General features: G+C 33.2%; 1 protein-coding gene across 3 annotated transcripts in view; it reads left to right on the top strand.

Annotated features, from left to right (window-relative positions):
• The window catches only part of TTC13 (tetratricopeptide repeat domain 13), a 96,272-nt gene that overhangs the window by 43,473 nt on the left and 24,938 nt on the right, over positions 1 to 27,861 (top strand). For all 3 annotated transcript variants that reach the window (XM_074223043.1, XM_074223042.1, XM_074223044.1), the window contains 6 exons: positions 1,617 to 1,687; positions 6,246 to 6,311; positions 8,708 to 8,800; positions 11,432 to 11,548; positions 12,325 to 12,435; positions 23,996 to 24,078. In XM_074223043.1, coding sequence (XP_074079144.1) covers positions 1,617 to 1,687; positions 6,246 to 6,311; positions 8,708 to 8,800; positions 11,432 to 11,548; positions 12,325 to 12,435; positions 23,996 to 24,078 — 541 coding nt within the window. The remainder of the gene's footprint in view (positions 1 to 1,616; positions 1,688 to 6,245; positions 6,312 to 8,707; positions 8,801 to 11,431; positions 11,549 to 12,324; positions 12,436 to 23,995; positions 24,079 to 27,861) is intronic.

The following is a 27,861-nucleotide window of genomic DNA, read 5'->3' as shown; positions in this document are numbered from 1 at the left end:
TTCTTTGCATTTTTTGAATCATCTCATCATTCTTAGTTTGTCTTTTTGATCTCTCTTCCCTAGTTCTATTTGTCTTTTGTTTATAAAGTTTACAACTCTTCCCCAATTGAGTCTTTTAAAAATTGTTTTCCCTTATCTTCTGCTTCTTCTGACTGTTGGCCTTGTTACCAGAACCTTTATTCCATTCCTTCAAATTCTTTGTTTTATCTGCATTTTTTACTTTTGCTATAAATTTTTTATTCAGTGCTAAAACTCATCTTACTAATACTAGACTTCCCTTAATTTCCTTAAATATGTTTATTATTTACTTGAAATGTCATTATATTAGGACCATCTCCCTTTTTTAGTCCACTGTTGATTAGTATGTTTTATTTTTTTTTCCTACTAGTGACTTCTTTTCAGGATCTTTTAATCCGCTTGCTCATTGTTTTGGAAACTTTTTACTACTGATTGCTCATTTCCTCATCTTTTCCTTTTCTGTATTCAAGGGCTATTTTCATTTAAATCTCTTTAGTTAATTCCCTTTCCTCTTCCTTTTTATTTATTAATCTATTTAAAAATAGTTTTATTCTTCTGTGAGGGAATTGAGTAGCTGATGTCTTTGCCATCTCTGACTCCATTACCTTGCCAAAATACTTATATTGTGATTTTTTTTTCAGAGAATTATACTATAGAAAATATGTTCAGCACTAAAATTAGGCTGTATATAATGTGTCTTTCTTGTTCCATACTGGATTGTTATTATTAATATTGTTATACACATGAAACCTGGGTTTGCCATTTAATAGAAATTTCTATTGCTGGATAAAACCAGCCTCACATATTTGTTTTTAAATCACTATTATAAATTAGGTGTTAATATTGTTTGTTTTGTTATTGAAATATTTGAAATGAGGTGATTTTTTTTAAATGGATAGTAAGAAAATGATAAAAATATATTTAGTTGTTTAAATGGAACTTAAATGGTCTAGATCAGTGACTTCAAATAGGAAACAGGTCCACTAATATATACATAAAGATCCTCTTGGGCTGCATATTAGCATATTTAAAATTCAGTGTCATCTATGTATTATTATATCAAATGGCAGCCAGGTGGCTGAGTAAATAGAGCATTGGGCCTTGAATCTGGAGACTTGAGTTCAAATCCAGCTGCAGATGTTTTGCATTTAACTCTAATACCCACTTCTCCAATTCCTGTCCTGATGGACTGACAGAAAAGGGAGCAGCTTGCTTTTTATTTTGTGTAATTATTTTATTGTTATTGTTCAGTAGTTTTTAGTCATGTCTGACTCTTTTGTTTTTGTTTTTGCAAGGCAATGGAGTTAAGTGACTTTCCCAAGGTCACACAGCTAGTCATGTCTGACTCTTTGTGACCTCAATTGGGGTTTTTCTGCCAAAGATACTATAGTGGTTTGACTTGTCCTTCGGTTCGTTTTTACAAATGAGGAAACTGAGGCAAACAGGATTAAATGAATAGCCTAGGGCGACATAGCTAGGAAATGTCTGTGACCAGATTTGAACTCAGGGAGATAAATATTCTTTATTTCTATCTACTGTACTACATAACTTAATTATCTTTTACCATAACTTTATATATCTTCCATTTTGTTTTGTAGCTATTGCTTATGTGTTGATTGGCAGTGGTCTATATGATGAAGCAATACGACATTTTTCATCTATGCTCCAGGTAATTTTTCATCTTCTATGTAATATAATTTTAAAATTTGTTGTCTTGACCATGTTAAAGATTATTCACATAGGGCAAAATGTTTTCTATGGAATGGTATTCAAGGCTCTCTTTTAGATTAGGTGGTTGGAATAATTGCTGGTTTATTGTTTCTTCCTTTTTTCTCTATCAAATTAATTTTTTGTTTTATTAATCATAAAAGGATCTACATACAGTTGAAAAATAATGTATTTATGCAAAACTATTACTTGGTCTGTAGAAGATAAGTTTGCCAAGCCCAAGCAATAATTTTTAATCATAATATCTAGTTTACAGGCAGAGAATCATTGAATTAAGACTAAGTGATAATTGTCTTTGCACAAAGAAATTGATTAGTTAAAATCCAATTATGGCTTTTTTTCTCTGAAGGAGATATATGGACCATTGTATAGATTGCTGGTTGATTTTATTTTTTTAATTTTTATTTTTTTTTTTGCTGGTTGATTTTAAGAAAGATTATTTGCATTCACAAATTGTAATTCAGATTCTTTGGGTTTTTCCTTCTTTTACTACTTAGTTATGTTCTCTGTTATTACTCATTACATTTTGTTGATTTATACCTTCTCTTAATCATTATTCATTATCTGCCTTAAGCAGTACTCAAAGATTTTCATTTATATATATGATTATTCTGCATGAGTATCGGTAGAATAACCAGTTTAAGGATTTATTAAATAAAAAGGAATAGAATGACATTTATACTCTTATTTGGAGCATTAATTTTTTTTAGTGAATTTTAAAAATCCTAGAAAGTTGTTATGGATTGTCATTGTTCATTCATTGGACTTCAGTGCAGACTTGAATTACTTTATGAATGATTTCTTAAAAGGTAGTGGTTGCTAGCCATTCAAACATTATAAAATTGAAGCCTTTGCATCAAAGGATTCTACCTGCATGGATCGAGAAAGGGCTCACTTACATTGGAACAATTACAGGCACAAACATTGGTTTATTCTTGACAACTATTTGTAACAAGCAATTATGGAAATCAGTAACTGTCTAATTTACTCATTATTCAAGAACTCTTTCTCTTGGCTGCCTTCCCAGTACATGTGTTTAAGGAGAACAATCTGTTGTTATGATTTGACAAGCAAAAAAACCACTTATAACTTTGTAAATGTAATGTATTTTATTTACTAGTAGATTGAATTTGAGAAAATATGGTATTGATAGGATTATAACTGATTTTTAATTTTATTTATATATATATATATATATATATATATATATATATATATATATATATATATATAGTTGTGTGCAGTTTTTCTTTGGAAGTAGGTTCTAGGTTGTGAATTTTAGCTATTGTTATTGTTACACCAGTATACTGAATACTCCTGGAAATAATCAGGTGATGGTGGAGATAACAGACAATTTGAAACATATAACTGATTCACAGAAGAAAAAGTTATTGGATTGTTTAAAATACATACACTGTGGAAATTGGCATTCTGTGAATGGAAGATGTTTTTCATTTAACATCTTCCTTACAACGAAGTTCCAGAGGGCCATAAAAATATTGTCTATGTCTTGTTCACTGAAGCTGATGTTGTAGGATTCTTTAAAGTTAAATTTATATTTGCAATGTGGTTTAAATTAGAATTTCTTTATAGAAATTTTTATTTTTATGAAGTAGAAAATGCTGGCTAGAAATAAGACATAGTGTTCTAGTAATGAGTTGTATTATAATCAAGTTGGTTACAAAGAGGCTGGCAGGGTCTCAAGAAAAGCTATATGTCTATTTGTGGTGTCATCTTTGTCCTTAGTCTTGGAGGTCCAAACTAAATGAAATCCAATTTCATTAGGTCATTGAGGAATGATTAGCTTCAAGAGGACTGATTTATGCTAGCCAAGTTCACAAGAAACTAAAATAGAAACAAAAATTTTTTGCTGACTGGGCATATTCTTATTTTATTACTAGGGGAAATCTCTAAGTTTCAAGATACCTAGGGAACTTAATTAGTAATGAAAAGTAATTTATTGGGGGCGGCTAGGTGGTGCAGTGAATAGAGCACTGTCCTTGGAGTCAGGAGTACCTGGGTTCAAATCCGACCTCAGACACTTAATAATTACCTAGTTGTGTGGCCTTGGGCAAGCCACTTAACCTCATTGCCTTGAAAAATCTAAAAAAAAGGTAATTTATTGGTAAGCATGGAATAATAACTGAAGGAGGTATATAGATTTACTATTTTGTTCAAACTATGGTTGAACCTGGAAAACTATCCTACCTTCAGTATAAGGTTTCTGATTACAAGTAATCCCTGAGTTATAATGTCCTACTTGGGGACTAAGAAAAGTATAATACTTACAAGTTAATAGAAAAGTGATTAGAATTTTGTATTTGTATGAGTGTTCTAGATACCTGTTTTATTTTGCAGAGGTGGTAACAGGTAATGAGTTCAGTGAGTGGGATTCTTCCAGCCTTTCAAAATGCTTAAAGAATTCTGTAATTTTATTGGGATTCCTACCATCAATGCTACTCTGATTCCTTAACCAATGTGTATAAGAGTACATTAGGATTTTACAGGATATTAAGAAGGATTAACACCTTTGATGAGGGGGCTTTTTTAAAATTTATTTTTATTAAAGATATTATTTGAGTTTTACAATTTTCCCCCATCTTGCTTCCCTCCCCCCACCCACCCACAGAAAGCACTCTTGTCAGTCTTTACTTTGTTTCCATGTTGTACCTTGATCTAAATTGGGTGTAATGAGAGAGAAATCATATCCTTAAAGAGAAGTCTAAGAGGTAACAAGATCAGACAATAAGATATCTGTTTTTTTTTCTAAATTAAAGGGAGTAGTCCTTGCACTTTGTTCAAACTCCATAGCTCCTTATCTGGATACAGATGGTACTCTCCTTTGCAGACAGCCCAAAATTGTTCCTGATTGTTACACTGATAGAATGAGCAAGTCCTTCAAGGTTGAACATCACTCCCATGTTGCTGTTAGGGTGTACAGTGTTTTTCTGGTTCGGATTTCCAATTCTTTGCCACCACAAACAGGGCTGCTATAAATATTTTTGTACAAGTAATGTTTTTACCCTTTTTCTGATGAGGGGGCTTTTCAGTCCCTTTTCAGAGCTGCTTATCTTCCTCTAGTGTCCACCTGGTACTCAACTGTTGCCTGTGGTTCTAAGAAACTGTAGTTATGTACAGAGGCCATACTGGGTAAAACTGTCTCAACATACTGGCTAAACTAGGTCGAAGATAATTGATGTATCTCAAACCTATTGTTGAGTTAGGGGAGGTCTACCCCAAACATGTGAAGACTTCCCCAGTGGAATGGGAGGATGAAAATATCCTGTTCCAACTTAAGTTGGTACTAGGAAGTATTTATAACTTGGTCAGACCTCCAAGATGCCATCATCATCCACTGCATCCTGGCATTGCTGGTTGTCTTGACTTTTGTCTTGCCGTTGGACTTGGATGACTCAGGAAGAGAGAATGATGCTGTCAAATTTGGACAACTTTGCTTCACTTAATCCAGTTTATGTGCAAGTCAAGACACCACCCAATGATATCATTGGTCCTCTTTGAAAATAAAGGTTGGGGGTGGGGGCAGCTAGGTGGAACAGTGCATAGAGCACCAGCCGTGGAGTCAGGAGGACCTGAGTTCAAATCCAACCTCAGACACTTAATACTTAGCTGTGTAATCTTGGGCAAGTCACTTAAACCTCCTGTTGCCTTGCCGCCCTCCCCCCAAACAAATAAAAGAAAGGGAAAAAAAGAAAGATTGAACATCAATAACAACATTAGTCAGTTTTGCAGAATCAATTCCCTGGCTCATATAACTCTAGAGACACCCCTTTCCTCTTTGATTGAGTTTGCCCTTCTCTTCTGTATATCCCTAAACTCTACTACTTTGACACTATCTCAGGTCTGTCACCCCATTCCAGAAGCTTACAATTCTATTTAGAGGAAGGACCCTGATTCTTCTTGCACACTGCTTTTAGAACTTTGTTTGACTGCCTGTGAATTGCCCTGCTGTTGACCCCTAGTGCTTCCCTATCTACCACCCATTATTAGAGTTGGTTCAGTATTACTACTGCTCACCTCCATAGCAGTCTTAAACTTCTTTGCACCCTAGCACCAAACCTACCTTACTACTAGATCATTTCCAACTGCCTCCAAGCTCTTTTATCTTCTTGTTGTCAAAACTGACTGTGTTCATTTGCTTCTCACCCCCATCCAACTGTTTATCAAAGAAACTACTTAGGCAGCTGCTCCATAAGAGCCATCATTACCAGAGACCCTGTTACCATCATCCCCAGATGCCTTCACAGAAGTTGTTACAGCCCTTGCCTTCTGGTCCCCATGGAAACAGGCATTGAATCCTCTGATTCCCTTCTACCTAATACTCTCCCAAAAGAAGCTGCTTGGAATATCCTGCTTGAACTAACTCACAGGTGATATTAGCCTATTGAAGAAAAAGTGTTTACCTGAGGCATACCCTACCGTAATTAGTAACTAGTATTTCTTTTATTAATGCCTTGCTATCTTTTTACTCTCCTGTCTAGGAGGAGCCAGAACTTGTTAGTGCAATTTATGGCCGTGGGATAGCTTATGGAAAGAAGGGACTACAGGTAAGTAACTGATAATGATGACTTTAGTAGGAAGACTGTGTTGATTTGTATCATCAAGGAATATAATTGGATTTTCCCTAAGTATTTGAAGCACATCCCTCTAAATACTATAATTTCTTTTATTTGAATGATTTTTTCATGAAAATCCTTTAAAATATATTGTACAAGAGAGGAAACAGAAAAGCTCTAAAAGCAAATTAAAAAAGTGGTTCGGAGTCATTTGGTATAAGGATAAACAACAGCCCTATACACTTCAGTAGCCTTTGAGGACATTAAAGCACAGAAAAGCAATTAATCATTGTTTATCTTTGGATCATTTAAAGAAAGGCTAAATTATATTTCACATAATTGTGCTATATTAAATCAGACCAGATCTATTCTACAGTTCCTGAAATGAAGTTTGACCAAAGAAGTGTTGAATAGGACCAGGACTGCTGGTATACCCCCAGAAGCAGTGGAGAGTTAATATGATGTAGACCAGAGAGGGGTCAAACATACAACTGTCAACCATGCAGCCTGCAATACTCTCCAGGGCAGCTGAACAAAATAACAATAGAATTTGGAAATATTTAACCCAATAAATGAAAACACATGAATACCATTATATTTTAAAACAGTATGTAATCACTAGAATCCTTATGTAGGAAAGGGTGGCCCCTGTTTCTATTTGACTTTGATAGATATGGAAGAATCTGGATTGAGTCAGCTAAATGCTTTGGTGGTGGCAGAGATGCTAAGTTTTGCTAGAATGAAAAAGTCTGCCTTTCAGTAGCTGTCAGTCTATTAGAATTGACTTCTCTAGACCTCAAGTCACCGTCTTTAAAATGGTGGAAGTTGAACTCAGTGGCTTTTAAAATTCCTCTGAATTTCAGATCCAGAATCCTATGGGAACACAATCAAAAGCAAATGATGAGGACTGAAAATATATTAGGGATTGCCTTTAACTTTAATGAGAAGCTACTTTTAATTCTCCTGTGATTTCCTTAGACATCCTTGAATTGTTCTTATACTTGGGGGAAAAATATATTCTTATATTTCATAAATATTATCTTGGGTGTTTTTACTGCTCTTTTTTTTGGTTTTGATTTTTGTAAGGCAATGGGGTTAAGTGACTTGCCCAAGGTCACATAACTAGGTAATTATTAAGTGTCTGAGGTCAAATTTGAACTCAGGTCCTTCTGAGACTCCAGATGCTGTTTTTAGTACTCTTCAGAGCTCAAATGAATATTCAGGTATTAATTTATTTCCTCCCTCAGTCCCTCTGAGAGGAGAGGAAGAGAGAGAAATATTAAACAGTCATAAATGCCAGCTGTAGCAAAGACATGAAATTAGGGGCAGAACTGGGTGTTGGAGGCAGTGCTTGGTCTAAAACTTGGTGCTTAAAAACTTGCTTGCCATGAATACTATACTGTAAATTACTGAAGCTTTTCTTTTTGGGGAAGGAAATTTTTTTTTTTAAAGCTTTTGCTATTTAGAAACCGCTAATTGTTTGTAAAAATCCAGAACTGGCCAACAAACTTGTAAGTAGAATGGTAGAGTTTACTTAGATGGAATTTCAGTAAAATCACATATCCAGAATAAAACAAACAAACTATTCAGTAATATAAGGTATTGTGCTATGTACTCAAGTTGAAAAGACAAAATGAAAATATAGTCTTTGCTCTCAAGGAAGTTACATCTCCTTTTTCTTGATCCTGTTGTATTAATACAAAGAAAACTTAAATTGGATCATTTAGTATGTCGAGGAACCTGTTTTCATCCAGAAATTAAGGAATTCATTGCTTCAGAAATAGATATGTTCTAGAAATATGCCCATGAGCTGCCTCTCTTTTGTCTCCTCAATGAACTTCATAGCCTGGCTCAAGATTAATTTTAAAATTTACATTCTTTTTAAGGAATAGGTAAATTGTAGTTAAATGCTTTTGGTTTTTAATAGTGACTGTGATTTAGTACATTTTTCTCCCTTTGCCCTAACAAAACTGATGCCCTTGAAGGTTACTTACTTAGTAAGGGCATATTTAGAGAATTTGTTTTTAATGGTAATCATAGAAATTGAGATTTTAGGTCTCCATCAGAGTTTTTGTTATAAATTTGGGAAAATGCATTTTTAGGATGTTAGATAAATTCTTGAGACCAGTACATGCATTAATTTGTAAGTACAGTTAGTTAGATTAAGGTGGACTTAATTAAGACCTCATTAATTCAAAAGGTGTTATTGGTGATATGGTAGAAAGGAATGATTGGTTATATTTTGATTAAGGGTATTGGATATAGCTGTCATTACTCATTGATTTCTATCTAATCATTTGTGGCTTTTTTAAATAATATTTTTATCAGAAAATCATTTGAAGAGAAGTGATAGATTTTATACAAAATTCTAATTGCTTTTTTATAAGGACATTAAGAATGCTGAACTTGCTTTGTTTGAATTGAGTCGAGTAATTACCTTAGAACCAGATCGTCCAGAAGTATTTGAACAGCGAGCCGAGGTGAGTTTCCTGAACTTTCTCCTTACCTTTCCAGTCATTGGTACATTTTTTGGATTTTAGTGTCTCTAAATTTATCTTCTTAATTTTTCACCTTTTCAAATTTTTCTATCCTAGTACTGTATGTTCTTTTATTGGTAACAAATTCTTTAAAGGTACTTGTTCTAACAAGAAAATTTTTCATATTTCTGAGCTCATGTATAAGGACCACAATAAACAAAAACAGTAAAATAACTTTTTTTGTTATTTTGAGGGATTATGGCATCATTTTTTGGTTTTTATTGTGAAATTTTAAAGTAAAATATAAGATGATAAGTTGATTTTAGAAATAATTATAAACTATGGTCGTAGTTAAAAGCAAAAACCACAAAAGCTGTGTAAAATTTCATTTTTATCTCTGTGAAGATATAGCAGTTTATTAGTGTTTCATGTTGTATTCATTTTACATATTTATGTGATATTTTTATTCTGTCATTTAGCAAACATACTTAAGTACCAATATGCACAATGTACTCATATTTGCTGTAGCCAAAATGCAACTTATTTCTGTGTGATTTCTGACATGTCATTTAATTAGATAGATCTTAGAATTTTCTGGTGACAGTTTTCCCATTTGATTTAAAGATTTCATTTTTTTATACAGCTCAGATAAAGAAAAGGAAATAAGTATTGATTATTTTAAACTATTTTTTAAAAACCTTTTCTTAAATGAAAATTTATCAAAAAGGTATCAATTCTCAGATGATAATTAATTTAAATCTTTCTTAAAGCAAGACATCTGATTGCCAGTCCACAATTTTTCTGTTTTTGTTTTGGATAAGAATCAGAAACAAAAATTGAGTGAAATATGTATTATTATAAATTGGTAATAGAATCATTTATTTTCTTATTTACATGGTCTCAAAGAAGTACTGTGTATAAGTGGGTGCTTAATATATAAGAGTAATGATTGATTTGGTGCTCTTGTTTCTTGGGTACAAAGTATGTTCATGTTCTATCCCCTTGCCCTAAGTAAAGTGATATAAGGGCCTGATTACCTTTGACTGTGCTAAAAATATGCAGAATGAGCATTTCTAGAAATGTGATTTAATTGCATAGTAAGGGTTTTGATGAAATTTTATAATCTCCTTTACTATGTTGATTGCAATTCCACTTGAAATTTTTTTGCCTAAAAATAGATTTTAGTGGTCAGAAAAAACATCTTTTGGATGTAGTTGACTAAGGCCCATCATTTTGAATATCCATTTTTCTTCTGTACTGATGATTAATGATACCTTAAAGAGTTGCTGAAGTACATGGGGCAGTATACACATATATAATAATGGACCCCAGACTACTGCGATCTTTGATTTCTTAATTGTCTGCTTTTAAAATCATATTTCTGTTTTTCTTATTGCTTGCTGTCACTATTCTGAACTCTGAGCTTCATCCATTTCAGTTTTGCAGTGAATTGAGAAACCCGACAATAAAATCTCATATTCATCTAGTGCTTTAGAGTTTGTAAAGCACATTTCCCACAGTATAGTATGTCTTATTTTCATGTATTTAATGTTAGACTTTGTTCTCTTGGTTCTGAGTCCAGCACTCTATAATTTTTAGGATTATATCTGAGAATAAATAGTTGCTAATTGAGACAGGAGAATGATTACTTTGAGTACAATGTTTGGATTTCTTAATACCAATTTTAACTGCTCAGAACCCATTTTTTTTTTAATTTGGCTTATCTCTAGGTTCCCACCTATGTTCTGGAGAGATGCTCTTGCTGCATAAGTGGCCTATTGATAATTTAAGGGTTACTCTTTGCCATATGGTCATCAGTTTATCTTTTCCTTTTAACTTTCTTTTCCCCATTTTTTTTTTTTTAGGTTTTTGAAAGGCAAATGGGGTTAAGTGGCTTGCCCAAGGCCACATAGCTAGGTAATTATTAAGTTTCTGAGGCCAGATTTGAAGTCAGGTATTCCTGACTCCAGGGCCGGTGCTCTATCCACTGTGCCACCTAGCCGCCCCTCTCTTTAACTTTCAAGATCTTAATTTCATCTTCAAGTGAAGGTCAAACATAAAAATATATCCTAAAAGAATAAAGTTTCTTTAGAAAGTTAACCAGTGAAAATAGTGTCTATCAAGTTAGACACAAATGAAGGGCTGGAAATTTGCAAGCTGTCTTTCAACCTAACTATATATAGAACTTGCTACCATGGAGTGTATATTTAAAGATTGTGGTAAGCAAGGAAATATGTCCAAAAATGTGATTTAGTTTTAGTATTCAGAGGCATCACCCAGATGAATCCTTTTAGCTATAAGCAATGCATATCAAAAGAATTTGAAACTAAATAACAAGAGAAGAAAAATGTGTACATATTAAGAAAAGTAGGATCTATTATAACTCAGAATATGAAATAATAGGACAGCAATTGCTGTGGAGTCAATTCACCAGTGCTCTTCATCAGACAAAGAAATATCTCATTTTGTTTTCTTTGTATATTTGAGCAATGTACAAAGGGTTCCACTAGTTCTGCTAAGTAAAACTGATTTTTAAAACAGAACTTTGGAATTAGTATTGAAATATTAAAAGGGTTCATCAATTTTAAGGTGACCTAGATCTCCCTCTTGCTTAATGGAACGTCTTGGTTTTAGATACTTTCCCCTCTGGGACGAATCAGTGAAGCAGTAAGTGATCTCACTAAAGCTATTCAACTGCAGCCATCAGCACGACTCTACCGACATAGAGGCACCTTGCATTTCATATCAGAGGTGAGTTGTTTTTGCTTTGGGACATTTTCCACTATGGTAAGGAAGATTTGGTTTTCCCTTTGCTTCGGAAAACTGTTGTTGGTGATAATGATGGGAGGGATTGTAGGTCTAACTATATTTTGGCTTTGCAGTAGAAAGTATTTTTGAAAACTTTTTTTTTTCCCCACAGTAAGATTCTGTAGAAAAATGCTAAGGGACCTGTATTTGCTTCTTTCTTTCGTGGCTTATATTACTTGACTGTTGGATTAGGATAAGAAAACTAAGAAGAAGAAAATTTGGTGTAGAAGGTGTATTTTCACTTCCCTTAAAGCTATTATAGATTCATATTAGTAACATCAGAATTTAACTTTTAGCTTTGATTCTGAGTCTGCCAAATATTATGTGACTGTGGCTTCTCTGATGATTATAGTAACAAAATAATTTTAACAGTTCCTTGGAGTTTATTACAAGGAGATTTGTCCTCTTAGTAGTTTTTGGTGGAGCCAAAACAAGATTCGTGTTGAGAAAAAAATAGAAAATAAGAATTGACTGCTAAAGTAGCCACATTATGAAATACATTCAATTTACAATTGAGATAAAAAGTAGTTTAGCCTTTGTGAGGGATTTTTCCTTTCCAATTTTTCTTAAGAAAATCATAAGCATCTTGGTGAATGAAATATAAATTTTGAATTGAGTCCCAAAACCAGATGCTTATGTTTAGTAACAAAATGAATTAGAAGTTTGTCTTGACAAAGAATACTTTTTATTTTTCAATGATTTCCCTTTCCTTCTTGTAGGACTATGCAACAGCCCATGAAGACTTTCAGCAGTCTTTAGAACTGAACAAAAACCAGCCTATAGCTATGCTGTACAAAGGTTTAACTTTCTTCCACAGAGGCCTTTTGAAGGTAAAAATATTGTAAAACAAATCTTTCCTTATAAGATATTGATTTATTTGATAAATACATTTTGTTGGTATCTTTTTTTTTTAACAACATTCCTTTCTGGAAAGCAGACCCTTTCGGAAAGCAGAAGGTTCATGTTGTGGTTAAATATGGAGAGAGTTCACACCTCTCTCGACAAATTTAGCCTCTGTTGTAAACAAAGGGAAAGAAACAAAACCAATGAACTCTGACAAAGACTATCAGTATATACAACCTTTTGTAACCAGTAGGAGGGAAATGTGTTTAATCATCTATTCTACAAAGCCAAAATTGGTTATTTCAATCACATCAGAAGTCAGTTTCCTTTATTGTTCTTGTTGATTATTATTCTAGTCTTTATATATAAATTACTCTCTTGTTTTGACTTCATTCTGCATCAGTTCATATATATCTTCCTCTATTTCTTTGTTTCTAGTAATCATCATTTCTTAGTACCAAATAACATGCCAGTATGTTTACATGCTGCAGTTTGTTCAAGTACTTTAGATATCCCCTTGATTTCTAGATTTTTGCTACCAGAAAAATTGCTACTTTGATTCTAGAATATGGGAATTGTTGGAAACTATTTCTGAAGGACTGATTTTTTTGTATTCTTGTATAGGTTTAAATAGTGGCTTCTTTTAAGATACAATTAATTTTTAAAATTTGTTATAAAGTATTTTCTCTAGGGCAGCAGCTAGCAAGCTTTATAAAAACCATTCTTAACTTGCAGGCAGTACTAAAAGAGGCCCAGATTTGGTCTACAAATTATAGTTTAATGACTTGTTTTATTTAATACATTGGATCTCATTAATGTGTTTCTAGTTTTAGACTATTTAAAATCAACAACCAAAGAAACCAATGCAACTCTTTAAAACCAGTTAGTAAATTTAACTTGATAAGTTGGATTTCAGATAAAATGATTGTATGTTGTACATGAAACCCTGGAGAAAAATTTCCTACTTTGATGCCTTATTGTAGTATGGAGGTGATCTTTGAATCTGGGAGAATATGACAGCAGGCTTAAACTATGACCTCATATACTGTACTATAAGGACTGTATGCTTGGTCCTAACATCAGACTGGACCTGCTTTCTGAGGACCATTCTAGTGAAGAATAGAGAAGCACTTCACCAGTAGGCTCGCCAAGAGGTGATGAAGTGTGGTGTCATATGTGTTCCAGGCTAAGAGCTATGAAGGGTTAACACAGAAATAGCTATGTGCTCTAACAAGCAAGATGTACTTCAGAGCTTAGATAAGGGAGTAGCTGCATGTCTGAGCTAACAAGATGTATTTCCAGGCTCAGATAAGAAAGCACATTCTGAGAAAATTACCTTCTGCACTGTTCTCAAAACAATCTGCACTCTGTTTCTCATAACACTGTTTGGTTCTCAAAACATTCACCTAAGACATACACAAGGTATGCATGTGAAAAAAATGCTTGCTAATATGCTTATGTAATTGGTTACATAAATGTAGAGTATAAAAGTATGTATCCTGTGATCAATAAATGAACCAGCTTATGCATCATATTGGTGTCTGCTTGAGTTCCCTCCTACCGGACTCAACAATGAAGTCTTTGACCTTGACTACCTATGATATAAGGAAACATAAAGGGACCCTCCGTCCTATGTGCATGGTTGTTCCTAATTCTTAAAGACAGAATAGGACAACAAAAGAGGAGGAGTGGCAGAAGGTACTAAGAATGATACCATTTTAAAGCAATCTATAAATAGAATCTCAATTATTTATTCTTAAAATGTCAGCTACTAGTCCAATGACCAGCAAATTACTATTACTAGTTGACCCAAATCATATCTTTATTGATCTTATTATAAACAAAAATCATAAAGGTTTATACTTTTTGTAGTTTCTGGTAAATGGAAGAATGTTTCCCTAGGCTCTTCTTGGAGTAGCAGTTAAAGGAGTTGTCAAAGTTGGGTTTTCTTCTTTGGCTAGAAGCAACAAGAAGCATTTCTTGAACCAATTGATTATCTTATGCTGTATTGCTCATGATAGACACCTGTAAAAAGACTGCCATGAAGAAGATTGAAGCTCAGGTTCTAACATCTAATGCAGAAGACAAGGAAAATTATATCAATAACTCCTAAAAGTTCCAAATTAAACCAACGTGTACTTTCACACGTAAAAAGTAGAATGCAGAAATGAACATAGGGAAGGACAGTGGAAAAATTTTGGAAACTAGGAGTAAGAGACTAGAAACCCAAAGTATATAAGTTTTGAAAAATATCACATATTTTGTATCATGAAACATTGTTTTTTTGGTTTTCACAAGGCAGTGGGGTTAAGTGATTTGCCCAAAGTCACACAGCTAGGTAATTATTAAGTGTCTGAGGCTGGTTTGAACTCAGGTCCTCCTTACTTCAGGGCTGGTGCTCTATACACTGTGCCACCTAGATGCCCCGAAAACATTTTTTTTGGAGACATCAAGCATAGCAAGTCCTGATGAACATCATAAAACATGAAATTGGCTCTATCTTAATGTATAGAAAACAACTGGTTACAAATCATAAGATCATAGATGTATCACCTATCAAGTCCCCTTCATAAATGAGGACTTTGAGACTCAAGAGACGTTAAATAAACCTAAGTTTACATATTTCATAAATGACAGGAATTGAAGCTATATTTTCTGATTCCAAATCTAGTGTTCTTCCACTGCTTGGTGACATGTGAGTTATTTCAAAATTAATTGTCCAAGCCCCTAAAATCAAATCAGAAAAAAAAATGACAATGAGAATCTTTGGCATACAATTAAAATTGATCCGGCTCAACATTTTTAAATGATTGATATTAAAAATGGGAAATATACAAACAATAGAAATTGACACTATCAATGTTTTCGGAAGTCTAATCAATGTATAGTAATAACAATAACTATGGATCCAGACATATGTAGAAAATGTATTGATTGGCAAACACTTGATATTCTTTTCAAAGAAAGAGGTGGAAGCCAGAATTAATACTATTTTATAGTATTCACTCATTATTACAATCTTAGAGAAGAGTGGGGGGAAGAATTTGAGGAGATCCAAATTAGATCTATAATTTCTTTGATAGGGTTGTTTTCTTCCAGTGATATAACCTTTTTCATTCATGCCTAACATCTGTGTTTCTTGTTTTCTCATAAAGTAGACACAATGAATCACTCAGTATTTTGGAGGCCTTCCTCAGTTTCTCCTAATATCATGAGAACACTAGTAAAGTCTTTGAACTGTCTACTAATTGCATTATGAACAGTACCATCCCATATAATTTTACTGAAAGCTTGGTGAAAGATTCAGTTAAAACAAATTATCCCAAGAGCACTTAAAGGTCAAGCTGGGACAATAAACAAAAAATAGGAAAGGTCTCCTAGAATTTCCTTTACAAGACTAACAGACTGCCTTCTGTGGGGGGTGGGGGGAGGGGAGTGAAATTAGGGGAAAAATTGTAAAATTCAAAATAAATAAATTTAAAATAAAAAAGAATGGTGAAAAAAGGTCATGTAAACATGATGTTCTTGAAAACAAAGAAAAAGAAAACTATCTTTACATGTAATTGGAAAAAATAAAATACTATTAAGTACAAAAAAATTTTCTCTTACAAAGTTTGTCCTCCATTGACAGTGGAGCTTGCAGCATTTGAACTCTTTCATCACAGTTCTTAATTTGTTTTTTTTAAAGGCATTGGGGTTAAGTGACTTGCCCAAGGTCACACAGCTAGGTAATTATTTAAGTGTTTGAGGGCGGATTTGAACTCAGGTCCTCCTGACTCCAGGGCTACTGCTCTATCCACTGCACCACCTAGCTGCCCCATAGTTACTGCTTTGTTACATGAATATGTAGAAATCATGCCAAAAGTACCCAAACCCAAATGAAAAAAAAAAAGAAATGGAAGGAGCAGTCAAACTGGGGAGGTGTACATAGACAGAGGAGATCTGCTTGAGATCATATAATTTTTAATATGTCGTGATAGTCAGTTTTTATGATAACTGGAATAAAGGTAAAGTGTTAAAAGCTTGGAAAAATTACAGATGTTATTACTCTTGTAATCAGGCAACTGGAAAAATATTAACTAACTCATATGCCTACTTTCTCAACACTACAAAATTTTTGAAAAAAAAATCTGAAATGAGGGTATTCCAACTAATCTCAGTTTCATCATCTGTGTCATCCAAATTCCCTCCCAGCTCTAAATCCAAATTCCTTTTTGTATGAGAAAGGACTTTACAGGCTTTCACAAGTGGTCTGTAATTTCATAGTTGATTAAAAGGTAAGATCACAAAATATTTTTGTGTTTATTGTCAATATGGTAAAAAACATTCAGTAGAGTAAAGTACAGCTGGAAAGACTTTAACAAGGTATCTTCCTTGTATAAACTAAAGTCATAAAAAGTCACTTTCTAGATGCTTTAACAGAGATGATTTTCTGTGATCTTATTATTAACATGAAATTAGACATGAACAGGGGATAGGTACATGCTTACTAAAAGCATTTGGCAGTATCATGGAGGATATCCAGTGCAGGTTCCATTCTTAACAAAGGATTCCATCTAAATGGCAGGTGACATTTTACTGATTGTATCAAGCTCCAGATCTAATTCATGAAGCTATGTAAAATGTTCTAGGTCTTATTAAAGTTAGCTTAATGTTAGTCACAAATAAAATCATCTGGAGGACCTTACTAGCTCTAGGGAATACCTCCTCTATTTGGACATGCTCCAATAGTGAGCATATGGTTCCCTGTCTGTTGCCTTGGTTTTGATTAGAGGGTCATCAAATAATATTACTTTTATTATTTTACCTTTCAAGGAATTTTTTATGGCTTTAAAAATAGTAATAATAACTGAAATTTGCATAGTTTTTTAAGGGTAACATAGCACTTATCTAAAGTATTCATGGGAACCTACTTGTTGGAAGATTATCTTCAAGTTGACTTTTGTTTTACTTAATTTAATGTCAACCGGCAATAATCATTAAAAGTCAATTATGGAGGGGCAGCAAAGTGGAGCAGTAGATAGAGCACTGGCCTTGGAGTCGGAGTACCTGAGTTCAAATCCAGCTTCAGACACTTAATAAATTGCCTAGCTATGTGACCTTGGGCAAGTCACTTAATCCCATTGCCTTAAATAAATAAAATTTTTAAAGAAGTCAGTTATGAAAGATATGATCTCTTATAGAACATAATTTTTGAATATAACTTATCTTTTGTCCTCACCTCAGATTTTTGGTTTAAGGAATCCCTGCTATAGAAATTCTAACCTTTGCTTATCTGCAATTAATCTGTAACAAATAATTTTCCATTATTGTTTAAGGACACTAAGAAGGTAAATGATTAGTCCTTGGTAATACAGTTAGCATGTTTAAGAGACCAGATCTAAGCTCATTAACTTTCTAACTCTAAATTTTTCTTTATATTCATTTTACCATGCTATTTCTTATGTGCAGATTACTCATTCAGACTTTTCTTTTTTAAGAGATGGGAAAAGTAGGTATGTGGTTGAGTTATTTTTGATTTTCTTAGTCACTTTTAAAAAATATATTTAGTATCTTATTTTCCTCCAGTTATATGTAAAAATTTTTAAGAATAACTTAAAACTTTGAGTTCCAAATTTTCTCCCTCTCTCCCCCCCATACACATTGAGAAAGCTAGCATTATGATATAGGTTATACATGGGTAGCCATATAAAACATTTCCATGTTAATCATATTGTGAAAGAAAATATAGATGGCCCCCCCCAAAAAAAACCTCAGGAAAAATAAAGTAAAAAAATATACTTCAATCTATATTCAGACACTATCAGTGCTTTCTTTGGGGATGGAAAGCATTTTTCAACCTAAATCCTTCAGAGTTGTTTTGGATCATTGTATAGCTGAGAATAACTAAGTCACTCACAGCTGATGTTTTGTAATATTTCATTTTGCATTAGCTCATCGAGCATCCTGCTTATCATTTCTTATAGCACAATAGTATTCCAACATAATCACATACCACAGTTTTTTCAGCCATTCCTCAAATGAGAGGCATCTCCAATTTCCATTTCTTTGCCACCAGAAAAGAACTGCTGTTAATATTTTTTGTACAGATAGGTCCTTTTCCTTTTTTTTTTATCTATTTTATAAGTTTTAAGATTTTTTTCCTCAAGTCTTTGTTATCTCCTAAATCAGATACCTAGATTAGATTGAAAATCCTGTCACATCCAACTTTGGGTATTCTCAATCTACTCCACTTGATTTTTACATCCGTTTCTTTTGTGCTGTTCTCCAATCTCATGGGATATCAGGGATTATTATGCTACAATCTAAATGTGCCAACTTTACTTTTGTTGCTGGAGAAACTAGAACTCTTTCAGATATTTTCTATTTGTTATTTATGATCCTCCTTTTGGTTTCATCTTTAAATGCATTTAAGATTATTTTAATTAGCAAGTCTCTCATCAAGTTCTCTGGAAGCTTCTTTTTCCCTTCAACACATTGAATTCTGGTATTCCCTCTTATACTACTATACTCTTAATTCCTAAGCGTATTCTTCATGCCTTCTTACTGTTTTGTGAAGCAATACACTTGGGCACCATCTTCTGCCATTCTCTATGAGATCTTACAACTGAATTTATTATGACTAATGTAGCTTCTATATTTTTCCATTTGTTATATAGATCAAGTATTGTAAGCTAAGGTGGTTTCTAGACCCTTTTTATTATCTTATTTTGATGATGACTTTAAGTAAACTTCATTAAGAAATAATAATGATCCTTGTTGATTTATCTGTTTTCCATATTTCAGCATCAGTAAGTTGCTTAAATTGACGAGATTGTTGCCATGATTTGTATGTTTTATTGTTTCATTTTCATTCCTTCCTCAGTTTGATGTTAATTTTATGTGAGACTCCCTTCTCCAAGCTCTATTTGTGTGGCTCATCATACTGTGGAAATGAGCATGAACTCTTGAACCAACTTTAGTGGTTCATTGATACTAAAAAGGCTTCAAATATGATACTGGTAACGTAAATCTGCTTTCTGAGTTCTACCCTTGTTAATTACTGAGAAGACCTGTTTTCATTAGGCTGTTAAGTTGGTGACTTCTTTTTGTCCATGGCAACCTATGAGATAAAGAAAGTACTTCTCCTAATATGTTAAAATGGCATCAACTTTTGTGACAACCATGCCATTCTACTTAATTGGTAATCAATGAAAACCCTTTAACTCTTTGCTTCTATATATGTACATTTTTTCTGTCCTATAATTGTGTTGTCTTGAGAGAAGTATTTGCCACTGTGTATGTGTGTATAGGGGAAGGGTGTGTGTTGTTAGCCATGTTTGTACTAGATGAGTTGTGAATTTAAAAAAAAGCCAACTTGATCGATCATTAATAGATTGAAGAATACAGCTTGACTTTTTACATGTATATCCATCCCTCCCTCACAGTAATATCAGTTCACAAACATCTCTGAATGTTTTACTTGTCCTTACTTTCCTCATACTATACATATGCATTTTCTTGCCAAGAAGAAAATATATACAAAAGTTTAATTTTATTCTTAATCTTATTTCCTTTGGGTTTTTAACACACTGAATTTTAGTTCTATTTCTTTTTATTATATTATATTACCATGCTCTTATTCCTAAGCAAGGATACAAACTTTCAAAGAGAAGGGAATAAGTAAATACTTACGAATATTAAGGGATCTAAAATGTATTAGGCATTGTGTTACTATCTGTTACAAATTTCTCATTTGAGCCTTTATCCCTTAGATATTCTTTGGAGCTCTCAAATAAATGTATGCAACTTGCCTATGCCTATCCTCTGTTCTTTCCCTTTATTTTCATATCACCTGGAAGAAGAAAGACTTGGGCCTAGTCTACCCCACACATTTCTCTGTAAAGAATTAAAAAAAAATTCATATGCTAAGATTTTATTCAAAGCTTGAAAATATTTAAAATGATCTCAGCAAGCAAATGGTTCTACTTGTATTTTGTTTTGTTTTGTTTTTATCACAGTAAAATGACTGAGAAGGAATTAGCAGAATGAAGACCAAGGCATTTCTGTCTCTGCCTCCTTAAAATCTGGCAGACAACAAAATGGACAGATAACAATTCATTTGAAACTATACCCATCTACAATATTTGCACATTGATGTTAAGATGGGTATAGTTAGCAATGAAGGTACAACTGTATTACTAAATTAAGTTTACTTTGGAGCTCTGTGACTGAAACCTAGAAATATCATATTAATCATTTATTTAAAATTTAAGTAACCTGAAGTGAAGTAGGCTGTCAGAATTTTCAGATTTCTCAGTTAATGAATATATTCTGACAAACATAACATGAAAGTGTTAATAGCAATAGCCATTGTGTTTTGTTTTTTTTTACTGCAGTTCTCTCAGAGAAGATTATGACTCTGTGGAGAATAGCTCATCTTTTTACCAAGCCTGTGAATTATGGAATGGGAGACTGAGTCATTGACAAAGTAAAAACTACACCAATTAATTCAGATTCTCTGGCTAATTGGGTATATTGTCCCTCTTGTGAATTTTAGAGTCTATGTATTACATGGACCAATGAGTTTATTACCTTCATATTCTTAAAATAGTTCCTTTAGATCTAAATTGAATTAAAAATGAATTCAAACATGACTTGTAAAACAGTAGCAATAAAAAAGCAAAGCTTTGAGTGTATAGCATTAAGTAGAATTGAGGTGATGTTACATTAAAAAATTTCACAAATGTCAAAAGTAACAGAAATAATGTCAGAAAATACCTAGGTTGAACTGAGAAAAATGCCACAAATTAACAGTTGTATTGAATGTCAGCTTTTATTTAGAACAATCCAAAATTGCATGGTTCAAGTTGTATCCCTGAAATGTTCCCATTAGCTACTTGGAATTGCCTATAATTTTACAAACCACTTCTGTCTTTTTTCTTAGTATTGTTAGACAGCCTCAGAATGAGATGGGATATAGATCATTTTGTGATCTTTTTTGCCTTTTTGTTTGTACTGGGTTTCAAGTCTTGCCTCTTTTATGACCCCTTCCTGTTTTTTGTTTTGTTTTGTTTTTTAGGTTTTTGCAAGGCAATGGGGTTAAGTGGCTTGCCCAAGGCCACACAGCTAGGTAATTATTAAGTGTCTAAGGGCTGAATTTGAACTCAGGTATTCCTTACTCCAGGGCCAATGCTCTATCCACTGCACCAGCTAGCCGCCCCTGACCCCTTCCTGTGTTTTGATAAAGGGAAATACAGAAAAATATAACCTGGTCAAGAAATAACTTGAAAGAAAAAATCCCCCCCCACATTTTTAAAAGAAAAAGGGAAATCTGATATGAATACTTTAGAAAGTCAAAGAATGACTTAACTAGCATAGGTAGCAAAAGAAAAGATGAAATGGCTAGAACAAAGCAGAATATAGTCAACTTTAGGGCTTAAAAAGTAATCTTTCAAGACAATAGGTAGAACATATTTGGTATCCAGAAAAGAACCTAATCACAATTATTTTTTAAAAATGTGTAAAATAAAAGATATATGTTTGACTTTTCTTTGTATTTCTTTGCTGAAATATACATTTAAATTCACTTGGATTAGCAAATAAGCATTTTTGCCCTTTTAATTAGTCTTCTAAAAAATTAAAAATAAAAACAAACATAAATTTTGCTTGCTCTATCTAATAAAGATGATCGCTCATAAGAAAGCAAAGAGGGGACATGAAGAAAGGACTAATTTAAAAAGTGAAATTGTAGTGGTTTGGGGAAAATACTGCTAGAGTGCCTACTATGTATAAGAGACAAGGTTCTTGTAATCTTTTAAATATATTCACTAAGTGTGATTTTATATACATTCAGAATTTTTGAAGTGAAATCCTTTTAATTGAAACTACTGAAGATTATATAATGCAAGAACAGATGTTCTGGTCAGAACTTATTTGTTCTTTGTTGTGGATGGAAGCGCATACAAGTTTGTAAGATGCCTTCACAATTTTTTGTTGTGGTGCATAATGAAGACATGGGTGAAGATTGTTGATTTTCTCTCTACATCTAGTATTTAATAATGTAACAGCATAGGTTGTTTACTATTAACTTTTACAATATGCCATAAATATAATGACACATATTACATATAGGTTATTTATAGCCAAATATTTTCATGTTACTAGAGCACACTATGTGCTTCCAAAAATAGTATTCCAGTAAATAATTTCCTCTTTTTTTAGTTTTTTTTAATTTCCTCTAACTTTTGAAGCATTTAAGTCATTCCAGGAGAATGAATTGATTTTTGTTTTATTAATAACAATTTTGCAAACTTTTCCAAACTTAGGTGGATTGACATTTAATTTTGCTGTTCTTTTGTCTTTTTAGCATATTTAAATCCTCTGGAATTCAGAACCTGGAATTATCCCTTGTTTATGAAGACTTTCATTTAGACTTAATATATTTTTTTTGAAATCTAGCTTATTGGGGTAACTTGATGAATACTGGAATTAGAATACAGGACATGGAATCAGGAAAATTTCAATTCAAATTTGGCCTCAGATATTTAGTAACTGTGTGACCTCTGCAAATCTTCGTTTCCTCATCTCTGAAATGGTGGTGATAATAGTAGTACCTGCTTTCCAAAGTTTCAAGAATTAAATGAGATCATAATTGTAAAGGGCTTAACACTGTTCCTGGCCAGTAGGTGCTATAGAAATGTTAGCTATTATTTTTATTATTATTAGCTATTGATTGATTATTACTGATCCTCCCCTTTATTAGTGTATTGAACTAATTCAGTATGTTAATGACTGTTATACATAGTCTACAGGATGTAATGTTTAGGTAAGAAGAATGGATTTGAATCTTTCCCCAGGGGTTTGCATTTGCTTAGCCTTTCTTAGTCCCATTATCCCCATCTGTAGAATTGAGATTTTAATAGTACCTAACTCACACAATTATTTTAGGGATAAAATAATATGTTGGATATAAAGTTCTTTTGCATACCATAAAGATTTATATGGATGGATTCAACATTTGTAGGATATTATTGTGATATTATCATGAAACTCCCTCAATAAGGGAGCTTGGCAGTTGTTCTACAACTTAAAGCATTTAAACATTGCCTCCAGGCATTAAAGAGGTTAAATTGCTGGCATATATCAGAATCGAGATTTGAACCCAGATCTTGCTTATTCTGAGACCAGGTCTCCATGTAATGACGTAACTAACCATATTTTTCCAGACCTTTATTCATTGAGTAGTATTGCCATAGGAATTTTGTCATTATTTAGCAGAATTTAAAATTCTATGATTTATAAATGTACTTTGTGAAATGGAATAAGAAATTTAGAAAACTTATTCTTTCCATTGAGTGGGGAGATTGCTTCCTTTTGATTCGTACAGTATTTAGTGCCCTTTCTTTTGTCTTGCTGCACCCTCTTCTTCTCACATTCTTGGTAGTCTTCTCTAAAGAATCTGTAAGAAGTCTTGCATAATACATATGTATCTATATATTTTAAAAGTTCTCGTTTATCAGTGAAACACAAAATAGAATTACACAAATTTTCTAAATTTTTTTATAGGAAGCCATTGAGTCTTTCAAAGAAGCCTTGAAACAGAAAGCTGATTTTATTGATGCATATAAAAGTCTTGGTCAGGCCTACAGGTGAGTGAAAGGGATTGGGTATTTTTTGAGATTGGGGCTGATTTGAGTACCAACCAAAATGATAGTAACACTAAAAGAAGTTTTTAATATTAGGTTGGGGTAAAAAGCTGTGGTTCGTAGGATATACCATTTTTTCTCCCATTTATGATGTTGGAAGACTTGCCCGAGTCTAGTGCAAAGGGAACCTAAAAAACAAAATTAGTTGTCAAAAAAAATAAAGAATTTTAGATACTTTACTGTGAAATCTGTTCAGTACCAAAAAAAGTACTGAGAATGTATGTTTGATGTTGCTCAATTTATCTAAAGCAGATCCTGGAATTAGGGAAAGTCAAAAAACAAACAAAAGAAAAATAATTTTAAAAAAGAGACAGAAGGCAAAGAATTAAATAATACAAAGAGACAAAAATAAGACATTACAAAAGGTTATGAGTAGAAATTCCTAGAACAAAGAAAAAACATGAAGAAAATTGACTTTAAAGAAGTAACAAATGTTTTTCATCTTAAATTCTTCTGTAGTAGTAGTAATCAAATAATAGACTGCTCTCCCCCATTGTATTTCACCATTATGTACAAAACTCTTGTTCTTTTTTTTCTTTAGATTGCTAAAGTTTAATAAATGGAGGGGATCTGAAACAGATTTAGTTAAATTAAAAAATTTTATTATATAAAAAATTAGATTGATCATTACACAGGTATATATGAATGTGTAACAGTGAGATAATAACCTAATCTTTTTTCATATAATCACTTTTAAAAAATTAAACTAAATCTATTTTATGCATGACAGATAGCCCTGTTTACTAGACTCTGATGTAATCTTAAAACAAAACAAAAAAACTCCAAGTAGTTTTGTACAGAATAGTAAAATGCCTATTATTTTACTGATCATATACTTGAAACTTTTCTCCAAGGTTACCTAAGTTCTATTATCTACTTAATCAAATAGTTACCCCCTCCCAATCCTTTTGCATTTGACATTCTAATTAGCATCTTCTAGTAGATATTCTTGCCTTCCTCTGTTTGAGATTACTCTCTCTTGAGCTTTCTTCTATTTCTTCTTCAGTACCCTTTGTTAGGTCTTGAGCCATGCCTCATAGTCTGTGCTCATAGACTCTATCCTGGACCTCCTCTTATTTATCTTAAAAATTTTTTTAAAAAACATTTTCATTGATATCTTTCATTTTTACATCATCTATATTTTATACCATTTTCCATCCTTCCTAGAAAGTTATTCTTAAAAATAAAGTATGAATAAAAGAAGAAAGAAAACAAAATTTCAACAGCATATCCAAAAAAACCTGTCATTCTATGTTGTATCCCAACACTCATAGTCCCCCACTTGAGCAAAAAAATGGAGGAGGTATCATCTCATACCTCTCTTGGAGAGCTCTGTTTGATCATTATAATTGCATAGCATTTCTCATCCACTGCCAGCAGAAAGAGCACCACCTTCTATACTTTCCCATAAGAGAAACAGAAAGAACTATAGTGTTTTGTTTTGTTTTTTAGTTTTTTTCAAGGCAATGGTGTTAAGTGGCTTGCCCGAGGCCACACAGCTAGGTAATTATTAAGTGTCTGAGGATGAATTTGAACTCAGGTACTCCTGACTCCAGAGCCAGTGCTTTATCCACTGCGCCACCTAGCCACCCCAGAAAGAACTATAGTTCAAGGCTGACCTCAGATCCAAGACTTAACTGACCACTACCCTTTGCTAATTTGGGAACAACTACATCACATCTCTAACACTTGTATTCCAACTTCTCAATTCAGCCCCATTTGTACTAACCCTTGGAGACTGTATGGTTTCTCCTCTTTCTCTCTTTGGTGCCTTTATAAATCAGTCACTGTTCATGCAGGAAGAAATCATGTCCATTTTTTAATTTGGATTCCTTTATCCCCATCCTCCTCAACCCTATCTTGCCCAAGTCCTACTCTAACATTATTCTAATTCTCTACTCTTGAAACTTCTTTTCTGTATTGAAAAAAACTCCCCTTAATAAGCTGGGCCTCTTTCTCTCACACTCCTTCCATATACTAGCTCGCCCTGAGACCTGGCTCCCTCTGAGCCATACTAGACTCCTAGGTATTGTTATCTGACCTTTGGAAGTACCGTAGAGACCTCTGGACCTTTCTGTCCACCCTGAAGCTGGATTCTTAAATATTATCTTCCTTGCTAGAATTTAAGTTGCTTGAGATCAGGGATTGTTTATAGTCTTTGACTCCTTGGCACTTCCCATGGTGCCTAAGACATAGTAGTTGCTGCTTTAAATGCTTCTTTAACTACTGAATTAAATTTTTAGTAGTTAGTTGACAATAGGAGACAGGAGTTGTAAGAGAAATTAGGGTTAGGTAGATAAATCTGAGAGACAATAATTAAAACCATGAGAGCTGATGAAATCTTAAAAGGAGAGATTATAGAGAGAGAAGTGGTCTCAGGACAGAGAAATTGAGAGATGCTTACTTTTAGTGAATTGGAAGAGGAGGATCCAACCCAGGACATTGAAAGTTCATCAGACAGGTAAGAGGAAAAACCAAAAGAGAGAAATGCCAAGAAAGCCAGAGGAGAGAGTACCCCGAAGCAGAGAGTGGTCAGTAGCTTCAGAGAGATCAAATAAGATCATAATTGAGAAAAGGCAGATTTAGTGATCAAAAGAGGGAATTTTGTTGTAGAGAGCAGTTTTTTTAAATGTTATTTTATTTTTTTGATTAGCTGCAAAGATAGTTGTTTTCTTCAAAGATAGTTTTTAATACTCATCTTTTTGTAAACTTTTTTGTTCCACATTTTTCTATCTCCCTCCCTTCCCTTCCTCCTTCCCCATGACAGCAAATAATCTAATATAGGTTATACATGTACAATAATCATATTTAACATATTTCCATATTAGTCATGTTGTGAAACAAGAATTGGAACCAAAGGGGAGGGGGGAGAAAAACCTAATAGAAGTTTTAGAAAGTGGAACATAGTATGCTTTGCTCTGCATTCAGATTCCATAGTTTTTCCCTGGATGTAGATAGCATTTTCCATCACAAGTCTTTTAAAATTGTCTTTGATCAGTGAACTACTGAAAGAAGACAAGTCCCTCAAAGATGATCATCATGCAGTGTTGCTATTAATGTGTGCAATATTTGCCTGGTTCTTCTCACTTCATAGTATCAGTTCATGCACAGCTTTCCAGGCTTTTCTTACAGAATAATAATACTCTATCACATTCTTATATTACAGTTTGTTAGAGAGCAATTTTAGAATGTAGGGTTTTAGGGAGTGGTACAGCTGAAACCAGATTACAAGGGGTTGGGAAATGAATGAGAGGCAAGGAATTAATGGTAAGTTTAAGTTTAACTTAACATCTCTGACCTTTAATTGATTTTGGGTAAAATAGGGTCAGTAATTTCAACTCTCCCTAGCTATAGTAGTAATCTGAAAGTCTGTAATTCTACAGATTTAAAATTCTATTTTTTTTAAAGGAAGGGAAGTATTGTCTTTTTCAGGTCAGTAACTATTTAGATAAGGGATTCTTGATCCAGAATATATAAATGTGCTTGTTTTTTAATATTTTGGTAACTATTTCAATATATTTGGTGTGTGTATACACACACACACACACACACACACACATTCACACATATGAAACAACCTTTCTACATGGTTTCTTTTGTATTCTACTATAATTGGTTTCCCATGAAATCCTACATATTTTATTTTATTGTTCTAAGAATGAATCCAGAGATTTCTTCAGATTGTTAAAGAGGGCCATGTCACAAAAAAAAAAAGATTAAGAATCT

This window comes from Macrotis lagotis, chromosome 2, assembly GCF_037893015.1.
Source record: "Macrotis lagotis isolate mMagLag1 chromosome 2, bilby.v1.9.chrom.fasta, whole genome shotgun sequence".
NCBI lineage: Eukaryota > Metazoa > Chordata > Mammalia > Peramelemorphia > Peramelidae > Macrotis > Macrotis lagotis.
The sequence above is the reverse complement of the archived record's forward strand: the minus strand, read 5'-3'. Positions and strand labels throughout refer to the sequence as shown.